The 13,592-nt window shown below is 40.3% G+C and overlaps 1 protein-coding gene across 2 annotated transcripts in view; it reads right to left on the bottom strand.

The window, feature by feature from the left end:
• Window positions 1-1,031: 1,031 nt before the first annotated feature.
• The window catches only part of LOC125100562 (serine protease inhibitor Kazal-type 6), a 32,107-nt gene continuing 19,546 nt past the window's right edge, over window positions 1,032-13,592 (bottom strand). The window contains exons 3-5 of one of the 2 annotated variants that reach the window (XM_047730831.1): window positions 13,014-13,036; window positions 2,731-2,846; window positions 1,032-1,191 (exon numbers count right to left, since the gene is read on the bottom strand). In XM_047730831.1, coding sequence (XP_047586787.1) covers window positions 1,146-1,191; window positions 2,731-2,846; window positions 13,014-13,036 — 185 coding nt within the window. In that variant the 3' untranslated portion in view covers window positions 1,032-1,145. Of the gene's footprint in view, window positions 1,192-2,730; window positions 2,847-5,250; window positions 5,334-13,013; window positions 13,037-13,592 lie in introns of those variants that run through there. The other variant, XM_047730832.1, reaches the window with a different exon arrangement.

Below are 13,592 nucleotides of genomic sequence, written 5' to 3'. Positions count from 1 at the left end.
AAAATGTTGAAAGAACGGAAGGTAGACATTTAAAAAAAAAACTATTTAAATACTGAGAAAAAGAACAAAAGCATCCTGGATGGTGAAGACTGTATCATGCTGAAACAGATGATGGAACATAGTGGGGTAAGCTACTGATTTTTGAGCTCTCCTTACTCATCAGAGATTGTTTAACTGCTTACATATATCATTTTCTTAAACTTCATGATAAATTTAGGAGGTAGATACTAGTATCCCCATTTTACAGATGAGTACATTGTAAAGGAAAGAAGTCAAATGACTTGTTCAAAGACACACAGCTCATGTGAGAGCCCGCGACTTGCATTCTGGTCCGTGTGACTCAACAATCCACCCTCGTCTGGTTTCCTTACCTGAACTATGTATCTTGTGGGCATTTTTCTCCAGCAAGGGGAATAGTCTTTACACATGGAAGAGCACAAATCCCACACTTCAAAGAGTAGAAGATGTATATTTTGCCTAGTGTAACCTAATCTCCCTGGCTCTTGAGCTAAAGTTCAGATGCATCCCCAGTTTGGTTAGGTCCCATTCCATTGTATACACAAAGGGTAACATCTATGTACAAAACTCTACCATTCCAAAGAGATGAGAAAACTGTGGTCTAGGGAGGACGAATGTTTTATTTTTATATAAAGCACTTTTCCTGAATTTAGGAAGAAGTGGTATCATGGGATCTACCACCTAAATAATAGGTACTGTAAAATAATTATAAACATAATGTATTGTCACATTGTTAAAAATCTCTCATCATCTATATGGCAACTCCAAAAACAGGAAAGGGGAAGGGATTTTCCCAAGATCCCACAGCGACTGCTTGGTTGATTTAGATCCAAAAAACAAGTCTTTTTATCCAAGTTTGTGCCAGGTCAATTGTTCCATAATGTATCTGTGATCTCAATGTAGATCTCAATCCATAATGTATTCTTGATCTCAAAGTAGAAACCCAAGCAATGCTTCTATAGAATTTACTTTAATGACAAGCAAATCCAGGGAAATTGATACATCCTGAACTATCCAAGAGCCAGGCAGAATAGAAGGCACATCTTTATAAATTTAAGGGCTCCATTAGAGAAAAATAGAAATGAGAAAGGAAGTGGCTGGAAGTCAGCACAAACACTGCACAAAATTCAGCATTTTCCTTGATGCTTTAGGTTGATCTTCCCACCACTTTTCCTATAAAAGAGAAAGACAAATGTATGCTCAGTGCAATATCATTAGTATTCATTACAAAGGTTGGAAAAAGCTTTGACAGTGCAAGTTCCCTGCAATCCTTTGATTCTACAGGTATCCACGTTTATGATTTGGCAGAGGTTAATTAAATGTACTGAGAGATGACATCTGGACAAATCATAGAAAACATGAATCTTAAACAAATTTCAGTGTTTTACCCAGGTTTGACCTCCTGGTTTCAATTGTTCATTCTCTGAGAGGAAATATGCATACAACCAGAAAAGTTTAAAGTGACAGAGATAATGGCAAAGGGACTCCAGTGTCATAGTCCTCATGAGAAGATGTAAGAGGTTGAACCAGATATTCAGCCATTTGGTACTTTATAGCAGGCCATGTGTTCAGTCCTCCTCAGCAATAAGTGTCCATTAAATCAAATCTCTGTTTACCCTTCTGCCTTTCTTCTGGGGAAGTTTGGTGTTAATCAGATATGTTACATAAGCAAGTAGGCCCATATTAATGTATTAATTTCATTCTATGTGCCTGGCCCTGTTATTATTAGTAGGGAGTTATATAATCCCTGTGTTTAGCCATTTTATAGCAAAGTTGAGTGAAATTAAGACATTCATGGAAGAAACTCTAATATCAGAAAATGAAGACAGTGGTGAGGAGTACGAGACTTTCTTCTGGCTTAAACAAGGGTTAAAATCCTTGGTTTTAGGGCAATCAATTAGACTAAAAGATTGCTTGATTGGATAAATTTTTATTAATTACAAACTGATCCCTTGGGAAGGTCACAGTTTAGTGTCTAAAATATACAGCATCTGTTCTGTTCCTGACAGACGTGTAAATTCAATCAATACATATGGTCTTTGATGGAATCTTCCTAGGATCCTAGGTAAAGTTTGACTAGACTGCATTCTAAAGGATGATCTTTTCCTCTACTCTTTGATAAAGGGCTTTTTTTTTTTTTAAAGATTTTATTTATTTGTCAGAGAGAGAGGGAGAGAGAGCGAGCACAGGCTGACAGAATGGCAGGCAGAGGCAGAGGGAGAAGCAGGCTCCTGCTGAGCAAGGAGCCCGATGCGGGACTCGATCCCAGGACGCTGGGATCATGACCTGAGCCGAAGGCAGCTGCTTAACCAACTGAGCCACCCAGGCGTCCCGATAAAGGGCTTTTTTTCAATGGCTCATTTTCATCAAAATAAAAGAGGAATGAGTAGGGGGAGCCTGGGTGGCTTAGATTGTTGAACATCTGCCTTTTCAGCTCAGGTCTCCTGAGAAGTTCCTGAGATGAGTCAGGCTCCCAGCTCAGCAGGGAGTCTGCTTCTCCTCCCTTTGCCTCTCCCCCTGCTTGTGATCTCTCTTTCTCTCAAATGAATAAATAAAATCTTAAAAAAAAAAAAAGAGGAATGAATGGAAATTGGTACCTTAGTAACATGTAATTTGGCATAAAAGAAAATGTCTGGAAATAATACTTTTAGTGATGATAAAATTTTCTCCCAGCTTTTTCATGTTTCTGATTTTGATGAGTATGATACTTACACCATTGCCTTACAAAAGGCACATTTATTGCCATACGTCTGGCCGTCAGAGCCACAGTGGGGGTTAGATTCCCGAGTGCAGTAGACCTTGGGATCCTGGAACTCACCACAGTCAATCTACCAACATAAGCATGGCGACATCAACATTAGTGCATCCTAGTCTGTGTGGACTGTCCCTCAGAACAGAAGCTTCGGGCAGCAAGCTTAAACACACACATGCACGCGCTCTGGATGTAAAGCTTCCTGAAATAGAAACATAGCTTTCCTTATCTGCTTAACTAGAACTTATTAAATGTAAATGAGACTTTTTCTTTGAGACACAGGAAACCCATTTCTGTAGTTATGGCATTTGGGAGTAAGTTAATGATGGAAGGCAGATGCTTACTCCTTATATAAGGAGTGAGGCAAGTGCTATAGGTATGATTTTTTGCTCCAACACCTAATTATTCGGAAAATAGTTTTTCAACTTTAAATGCTGCTTGCTTTTTCTTTTCTTCCTTCCCTCCTCCCTCTCCCTTCCTCTCTCCCTCCCTCTCTCCCTCTCTTTCTTCCTTCCCTTCTCTCTCTCTTCTTAATTTAACTCTAACAGCACTCCTTCTGCATTGCTATAAAGATGCAGAAGATTGTTGCAGGGAGTTCCCATATGTTATCTGATGGCTTGTTAGTTTTCCCTGTTGGCTGCGACATCTATTTACTATCTCTTGAAAACAAAGGTCTAATGTTTTTATTATTAACTTACTCTGTCTCAGGGTCTATTTGTAGAATTCGAACTTTTGCATGTACTATAAAAACATAGTAGTGGCTGCCTAAGCTGCTCTATTTAGAAGGATCCTGAGGGTGCATCCAGCCTTGGTGAGCACACATGCTATGACTAATTAGTAATTATCATCAAAGGTCCTATAGAAGGGAAGGTAGCACCTATGCACTAATATTTCTCCTTAGTTTTAGTGGTCTCTCAGGAGTAGCCTGGAGTTTTAAGATTCTTTTCAATTCAGTGTCAGCTGAGTAAATACTTGGTATGCAAATGACATTTGAGGCATTTTATTCCAGAGTACAGGCAATATGTGATAGGTAAACCTGAACTCCTCCAGATGTCAGCTGTGTGGGATAAAGTAACATTTAAACATGAGCACAGAGACCACACTTCACTCCATCCCAGTTCCATTAAAACAACATTGGCTCATGTTTATGAACTGATTCACAATATTGAAATTACTCTTATATGGATTAGCTGAGTTGAGACTCACAATAACCCTGAGACATACAGTGAACGATGTTATATTTACTAGTTTATAGATGTGAATAGTGATCCTCGGGAAATTTGTGTGGCTCATCAATGCCGCAAGAGCAGACACCACTGAAACCAGTGCTTGAACATATTCCTCCTCATTGCTGGTCTAGAATATCCCACAATCTGCGATGGCTGATTTCCAACACATCCTCATTGAGAGAAATAAAGATCAACGGTCACCATGCACTCTTGACCACACTTACAGTCACGACATGTAGACTTCATTAAAATACCTTATTAGAGACATGCATGGACATAGGTGAGATGAATCATTTATTCAAGATATTAGTAAAGGATTACCTATTGACAAAGTCCTCCAACAGTTTGCATGGAGAAAGCCTCAGCAAAAGAATCACACAGCTGAGTTTAAAAATATTATCACATATATCAGGTTTAAGGCACCTGAGACTATTAAATATAGATTCTTGTTGAAATTTGGCACTTGTACTGTTGAGGTTGGGCGGTTTGGTACTTACCAGAGATCTTAGGGCCTGGCTGCAAGAAGACAGGCGTCTCATAGTTCCAGCTAAAGTTCTACTTTTCCCCACAGTTCTTCAAGATATCTCCTATCTCCCAGACAGTACTCTTTCCTTTAGGTCTCCAAACAGAAAAAAGGCTGGAAAATCTTTGGGGTCTTTTAAACCACAGGATAATTTTCTCGAAAGCTAATGTATTTTACACTTAAGTCATGGATGTACACATTTGCAGCTTTGTGCTTGAGTCAAGAAAGGACTGTAAACTCCAGAATCATCACTGATATTTTCATGTATTCCACAAAGAGCTGATGGGTAACTACTATTTGGAGGACACAGTGCTGGGTGCTGGTGATACAGAGAGAAATCAGTTATAAACACTGTCTCAATAAGCTCACTATCTCATCTGCATTAGGGAAGCAGAGAAGATGCAGGTAACTGGGGTGTCTGGGTGGCTCAGTCGGTTAAGCCGTCTGCCTTCAGCTCATGATCCCAGGGTCCTGGGATCGAGTCCTGCATCAGGCTCCCTGGTCAGCGGGGAGCCTGTTTCTCCCTCTGCCTGCTGCTCCTCCTGCCTGTGCCCTCTTGCTCTTTCTTTCTCTCTGACAAATAAATAAATAAAATCTTCAAAAAAGAAGATGCAGATAGCCATAGCACAATGTGTAATTGAGGCCACAGCAGGCCAGGCACAGGCAGTGTGGAAGCAGAGGACAGGGTATCTTGGTCAGTGAGGAAAAGAAAAAACAAAGTCTCTTACATGAAAGAGACACCTCCTTAAGACACCTTTCCCTGGCAGCTGGCCCTCTGATCTTGCCATCCAGACTCTTTTGCCCTTGAGAAAGCAGATATGAAAGAGGGAGTTGGGGATGGTTCACTGTTGAGAGTGTTTAGATGCCCCTTCCCTCCTCAAGCCCACTTGTCCCTTCCTCTGCTCCCCTGGGAATGACTAGGCAGAATATAAGATTTCAACAGTGAAAACCCAAACAGTCAAATGGCCTAGGAACAGACTCCTTCATAACATAGACATACTTTGCATTCTCCCATTGTCTGGGCCTCCGGGGATCCCTGAAGGGAGCTGAGGAATCCTGTTAGGGAATTTGTTCCGCCACACATCATTAACTAGCTGTGTCATCTTGGACAAAGTACTCAAAGCCTCAATTTGCTCACTAGAGACTTGGAAAAAAATAACACTTTCCACGCTTCATTCCGAGCATTGTTACGAAGATCAAAGGTGGTCATAGAAGAATTGCAGAAAGTCAGGGTAGAATATTTGAACAGTCCCAGGCAAGGAGTGTAGAAAATAAGCTTCTGATTATAGGCCTGCTTGAACGGTACCATCGGACAAGACGGTCTCTGAAGACCCTTCCACCATGGATGGTTTAAGTTTGAGCAGTGACCTCTCTCAATAAAGTGTTTTAAATAAAGCTAAGTCCTTAGTTCTTCCATTGGGTGGGAGAAACAACAACTTATGCCCAAATGCCTCCTCTTTTATATCTTGAGGACCCTCTTCACTCAGTGTGTGTGAAATTTTAGCATGGTGACCAAGGACAGAAAAGGACCACTCTCTGAGAGCTCTGGAGGACAGGGAAGGTGAAGGATGCTTTTGCAGGGACAGCCAAAAATCCCTTCTGTGAGGCAAAGAGCAAGGCATGGGCCTAGCAGGGCTGGGACTAGAAAGAGGCCAGGGCTCTCACAACTGGAGGAGAAGTGGGCTAAGATTTCTGAATGTCTTGCCTTTCTTAGGCCTAAATTTCCTCTCCCCTTTTATGTTTTTATTTTAGACTTCTATACATGGCATCCAAACTAATGGCTTCTCAGTGGAGGTCAAAGCAGGTCTAGACAAAGGGGATGGTGGGATTGTGTTTTCCTCCTTGAAATTTTCCCCTGTGAGGGCTTTAGGACACCAAGGAGAGCTGAAATTCTCCCCTCCTCCAATCATTTAGAATCCCCTACTGCTCTGTCATGTTGGGGACTGTCCTGTAGATGGAATTAGACAGACCTGCCTCTGAATTTTGCTTCTTTCACTGATTAGCTCATTACCTTGTGCAAAAACTTGACTGTTGCAAGATTAACTTTCTTCATCTTTAACAGGGCTAGCCATGCCTATCTTGTGAGGTTATCATAGTGATAAATCCTTTGCAAACACTTTGTAAATCCCAAGTATGTGCAAGATTGCTACTATGAATAGTAACAATGGAAATTATATTATAATCTACAATTTTTGGAGCCCATTATTTATTATCCTATTTTAGTGAATTTTTTGATGTTTTTACAATTGTTGTTGGTTCTAACAAGCACCTCCATTTATTTCCTGAGTTCAGCTTCTGAAGACCATATCTAGGCACTTGGGTGCCAGTGTTTGGTATCAGCCTGACCTCTTGTGGTTCTTCAAAGAACTGTGCCTTCTGAAATATTCTGGAATAGGAGGACACTTAGTACCCAAATCAGTGGGGTTTTTGGGTTTTTTTTTTTGCTAACAGGGACTACCAAATTATTTAACTTGTCTGGAAAATGAGCTTGTACAGTAACTCAATCAACTAAAGAGTCAGGATCATTGATATTTTAGTCTAGCACTTTAGTTCTACAAATAAAGCCAATGAAAATTTGCAAACACACACACAATCATACAAAAATACCCTAGAGTGTAGTACTTCACCTATTCTTCCCTTTACTAAAAAATGCTAGTTTAGGTGCCCCTAAACTACTGTTTTCATTATAGTACTTCTTTGCTTAAGAAGTGAGGATAGTAAACACTAACATGTATTTATTTACTCAGAAATTCACGCTCAATATGCATTCACATGCCCTGCACAATGGCTTTCTGTTGCTGATCAGAAATAGCATGGAGGGGCACCTGGGTGATTCAGGTCGTGATCTCAGGGTTTTGAGATGGAGCCCCACACTGGGCACCGTGGTAGGCGTGGAGCCTGCTTAAGATTCACTCTCGCTCATAGAGGGTACATACCTCAATATCATCAAAGCCATCTATGAAAAACCCACAGCGAATATCATTCTCAATGGGGAAAAACTGAGCTTTTTTCCCTAAGGTCAGGAACACGGCAGGGATGTCCACTGTCACCACTGCTATTCAACATAGTACTAGAAGTCTTAGCCTCAGCAATCAGACAACAAAAAGAAATTAAAGGCATCTGAGTTGGCAAAGAAGTAAAACTCTCACTCTTTGCAGATGATAGGATACTTTATGTGGAAAACCCAAAAGACTCCACTCCAAATCTGCTAGAACTCATATATAGAATTCATAGAATTCAGTAAAGTGTCAAGATATAAAAATCAATGCACAGGGGCGTCCGGGTGGCTCAGTGGGTTAAAGCCTCTGCCTTTGGCTCCGGTCATGGTCCCAGGGTCCTGGGATCGAGCCCCGCGTCAGGCTCTCTGCTCCACAGGGAGCCTGCTTCCTCCCCGCTCTCTCTCTGCCTGCCTCTCTGCCTATTTGTGATTTCTCTCTCTGTGTTGAATAAATAAAATCTTTAAAAAAAAAAATCAATGCACAGAAATCAGTTGCATTTCTATACATCAGCAGCAATACAGAAGAAAGAGAAATTAAGGAGTCAATCCCATTTACAATTGCACCCAAAACCATAAGATACCTAGGAATAAACCTAACCAAAGAGGCAAAGAATCTGTACTCAGAAAACTATAAAGTACTCATGAAAGAAATTGAAGAAGACACAAAGAAATCGAAAAACATTCCATGCTCATGGATTGGAAGAACAAATATTGTGAAAACGTCTATGCTACCTAAAGCCATCCACATATTTAATGCAATCCCTATCAAAATACCATGAATTTTTTCCCAAAGAAATGGAACAAATAATCCTAAAATTTATATGGAACCAGAAAAGACCTCAAATAGCCAGAGGAATGTTGAAAAAGAAAACCAAAATTGGTGGCATCACAATTCCAGACTTCAAGCTCTATTACCAAGCTGTGATCATCAAGACAGTATGGTACTGGCACACACACACAAAAAGACACATAGATCAATGGAACAGAATAGAGAGCACAGAAATAGACCCTCAACTCTATGGTCAACTCATCTTTGACAAAGCAGGAAAGAATGTCCAATGGAAAAAAGACAGTCTCTTCAACAAATGATGTTGGGAAAACTGGACAGCCACATGCAGAAGAATGAAACTGGACCATTTCCTTATACCACACACAAAATTAGACTCAAAATGGATGAAGAGCCGCAATGTGAGACAAGAGTCCATCAAAATCCTTGAGGAGAACATAGGCAGCAACCTCTTCCACCTCAGCTGCCCCAACTTCTTCCTAGAAACATCGCCAAGGGCAAGGGAAGCAAGGGCAAAAATGAACTATTGGGACTTTAGCAAGATTAAAAGCCTTTGTGCAACAAAGGAAACAGTCAACAAAACCAAAAGACAACCCAAAGAATGGGAGAAGATATTTGCAAATGTCTTATCAGATAAAGGGCTAGTATCCAAAATCTATAAAGAACTTATCAAACTCAATACCCAATGAACAAAGATCCTAATCATGAAAGGGGCAGAAGACATAAACAGTCATTCCAGCAAAGAAGACATCCAGATAGCCAGCAAACACATGAAAAGTGCTCAACATCATTCAGCATCAGGGAAATACAAATCAAAACCACAATGAGATACCACCTCACACCAGTCAAAATGACTAAAATTACAAGTCAGGAAACGACAGATGCTGGCAAGGATGCGGAGAAAGGAGAACCCTCCTACATTGTTGGTGGGAATGCAAGCTGGTGCAGCCACTCTGGAAAACAGCATGGAGGTTCTTCAAAAAGTTGGAAATAGAGCTACCCTACGACCCAGCAATCACACTACTGGGTATTTACCCCAAAGATACAAAAGTAGTGGTCTGAAGGAGCACGTGCACCCTAATGTTTACAGCAGCAATGTCCACAATAGCCAAACTATGGAAAGAACCTAAATGTCCATCAACAGATGAATGGATAAAGAAGATGTGGTATATATACCATATATATAGAATATATATATATAGATAGATAGATAGATATACACACAGCTACCAAAGAAATAAAATCTTGCCGTTTGCAACAACGTGGATGGAACTAGAGGGTATTATGCTGAGCGAAATAAGTCAATCAGAGAAAGACAATTATCATATGATCTCTCTGATAAGAGAAATTTAAGAGACGGATCGGGGAGGTTCTGGGTGGGGTAGGAAAGGGAAAAATGAAGCAAGATGGGATCCAGAGGGAGATAAACCATAATGGACTCTTTTTTTTTTTTTTAAGATTTTTATTTATTTATTTATTTGACAGAGAGAGATCACAAGTAGGCAGAGAGGCAGGCAGAGAGAGAGAGGAAGGGAAGCAGGCTCCCCGCTGAGCAGAGAGCCCGATGCGGGACTCGATCCCAGGACCCCGAGATCATGACCTGAGCCGAAGGCAGCGGCTTAACCCACTGAGCCACCCAGGCGCCCCCCATAATGGACTCTTAATCTCACGAAACAAACTGAGGGTTGCTGTGGGGTGGGAGAGTAGGGATAGGGTGATCGGGTTATGGACATTGGGGAGGGTATGTGCTATGGTGAGTGTTGTGAAATGTGTAAGCCTGATGACTCACAGACCTGTATCCCTGGGGCAAATAATACATTATATGTTAATAAAATAATGAAAAAAAAAAAAGAAAAAAAAGAGTCACTGTCCTTCTGCCCACACCCCCCCCCCAATATTTTTAAAAAAAGAAAAGACGACGCATGGAGCCACATATGGTCACTCAACACAGAGTCAAGTGTCCTGAGGTGGTGACTACATAGTTTTACTGCTGTAAAGCTTGCGTGAGGTAGGTCCTCTTTCTGAAGCTTGAGTTTTCCTACTTGTAGTTAAAGTGTAGATGTTGGTTAACATGGCCAAGTTGTATTTAGTTAACCTGTCAGTATCTTGATTATAAGTTAACGCAAGTTAATTAGGAAAAATGAAGAGCCCCAAACACGTTTTAGCCATGGAGCATTATTTTACTAACTATACTATGATCTACCATGCCTTTATCTTAAAATACTAATAAAAATAAACTTAGATATCTTAAAATTATTGTAAAAGAAAACCACTGACAATTATTTATTTTTGAGCAGTTTGTCATATTAATTCCAAACTGGAATATTAGTTTAAACAGCTCCTTAAGGGTATGGTTTCCAAATACCCAGCCTGATAAGGAAATAAGAAAAAGAAAGACAAAGTCATGAGTATTCTGACCAAAAAACTATCCTTGTTTGGAGATTATGTCTTTCAAGCATTTTGGTATTATACTATAATTTCTTTAATAAAGACTGATGATGGTAAATAGTAGTTTCATTTTTAATTATTGTTATTATATCTTAAATTTTTATGTTACTTAATGTTCCAACTTGGCAAATCTGAGAGTTGGCAGCTTATTAGTCACTTACATTTATGGGGAAAATTTTACAGGACTGTGAATCCCTAAAGTCCAGGAACATGCTTTTTATTTAGTTTGAACACTCTTTTTGAAAGAATGTGAAGCTTTTACAAATCAATAATTTAAACTGCTCACTCTAGTTTCCCCTCAGCTGTTCCATCACGAAGAGACTTCCCGGCCCAAGAGTATTGACTTTGGTGTTAGAGAAAACTCTCTCTCTCTTTTGTACTGGCTGGATCAGACTTGAGCAGGTATGTTTCCAAGGATAGTTGCAACTTCTGCCTCTTGTTGGGACTGCCATCAGCCTTCCAGACACACAGAAGAGAAACATAGGCTTTGCGCCATCTGAAAGATGGGAGGCATTCTCCTGGCCCTCGATATTTGAGCGCAAAAGAGACAGCAGTCTTGGCCAGGAAGGCTTGGTTCATAAGAATCTAGATACCTAAGGCCGGAAAGGGGCTCTGGAGATCCTTGAATCCATATTTTCATTTTAGAAATGTCGAAACAGAGGCAAGGAGAAAGGAGAGACACCCATCGGAACACACAGCCAGCAAAGATTCAAACAAGGACTCATCTGTACTATCTCCTGGGTGTTGGAGCATTCCAAAGTCAGTGCTTCCCAGCATCAGAGAATTACCTAGAATGTAGATTCAAAACTCCCCAGCTGCGTGATTATTACTCAGTAAGCCTGGCATGGTGCCTGGGGCTCTGCATATTGAGGAAGCAGCCCACAGGATCCACAGGCAAGAAGACTCTACGACTTGGGTCCATCTAGAGGAGCAGAACCAGTAAATAGCAGATAGTCAAGGAACCCTAGGAAACACTAAAAGTCCAATCTGAAATCCCAAGCTGGAGGAAGAAAAGGAACTTGTGTGTTAATGAGAAAACTGGGGTTAAATTCCATTTGTTTTAAATCTCTGTGTAATGGCCTTATCATATTTTACTACTTAGTGGAATATGGAATATTTGTTTGGATTTTATGTCCTTTCTCTGTTTGTTTTGATATATAACATAGACTAGGCTACCATATACATTTAAACATAACAATAAATCAATTTTAATATGTATAATTACATATAGCAATACAAACACGTGTGCATGTACTAGGACACAAGTGCACGTGTGTGCCCACGTGTGCACATGCACACGAAACACTGATAGTTAATTCTAAGGTATCATTCATTGGGAGATGCATCTCAATTTCCAAGATGTTAAAATTTGAAAAAAAAAAAAAAAAGTCTTATGCAAGTGGTCTGTATACTACGGCTGGAAAATGTTTTCAGCTCCTTTGCCACCTCCAATTAGTTGGCGGTAGTGTCTGGGGAATTTTGATGCCAAGAGTTCCTTAGCACAATGAGGTTAACCAAGAACCAAGGCCAAAATCAAGTAAACATGTTCGGTATAGACACAGTGGCAAGACTGGCAGAACAAACCCCACTTATTTATGTTGTCTTTTAGTAGAATGAGAAAACTGGAGAAAAGGTAGTGGATTAATTTGGAAAAAAAGAATCAGCTAAATAAAGAAGATAACTTGTGCTTTTTCCAATTTTCAAGCCCAAGTGTATTTAAGCTTGAGTGAACCTGTTTGTATATACTCAGCCCAAGACACTGAACAGGCTTGCTCTCTAAGCAAGAAGTTAAGAGCCTCTGGCTTACTATCTCCTGTAGAAGCTGCTCATGATTGATCACTAAGTCATCCTCCTATAGTTACCAAATGCTCCTATATGGTTTATATAACTTAAATCTAATTCTATGAGGTGAATAATATTATTCCTTTTCTATAGTTGTGGAAATGACGGCTCGGAAAAGCTGAGTAACTCCCCCAAGATCACACAGTGAAATCGGTGACCCAGCATTAGCACTATCATAGATTTGCCTGATTTTTGTTTATACTCATTTCACTTTAACAAAATCTGAGAATGCGCATTTAGGCTCTTTAAAACTGAGAACAGTATACTCAAGTAGATATTGTAGTTAAGAAAATGAATTACTTCTGATTTCTGCATTTGGGCCCCTTGTTCATTGTTTTTGCTCTTTCACCCATAGGCAAACTTCTGTGCCAAATGCCACCCGGGTCTGAAGAATAGATAAAAAAATATACACTGACCTGTACTCCTTGACTGGAGACACCTGAAAAAAAAAAAAAAGGCACAAAATCTAAACAATGTAGTCTTTGAATGTGCAGAAAGCAGGATTTGCAAAATTACGACACCTGCCCCCCCACCCCCCCACGCCCCAATCTGGGAATGATACCTTTTCTCGGTTCTTGGTTGCCTGAACAAGAAAGTCATGGCATGGTAGTTTTATTGATTACACCTGTTCACTTCTCAGGGCGCAGCAGAAACTTCTGAAGTGATATAAGGACATGGGCCATGATGCGTAATATTTCTTGGCAGTTTGGGGAGAAGTTAGAGGAAATAGTTTAAGGATCTGGAGATTCATGTGATAGTCCTGGCTGAGTCACGAATTTACTATGAGAATGACCAGGTCATCTCTAGCTTTGCAATAGAGAAGTTGGGTCGGAAACTTTCCTCTCACTTTGATGTTCAGGTTCAGCACATGGAGACCCTCCCCAAAGCCTTTGTCCCAGCCAGCTGGGGAAGACACTACATTTGTTGTTTGTTCTTTGAGCCCCAAAGTGCTCTTCTGCCCTTTATACTCAACCAGCTTTAAAGACTTGGCCCAA

This window comes from Lutra lutra, chromosome 5 (assembly GCF_902655055.1).
Source record: "Lutra lutra chromosome 5, mLutLut1.2, whole genome shotgun sequence".
NCBI classification, from domain to species: domain Eukaryota; kingdom Metazoa; phylum Chordata; class Mammalia; order Carnivora; family Mustelidae; genus Lutra; species Lutra lutra.
Note: the sequence above shows the minus strand (reverse complement) of the source record. Positions and strands in the feature narration are given on the sequence as shown.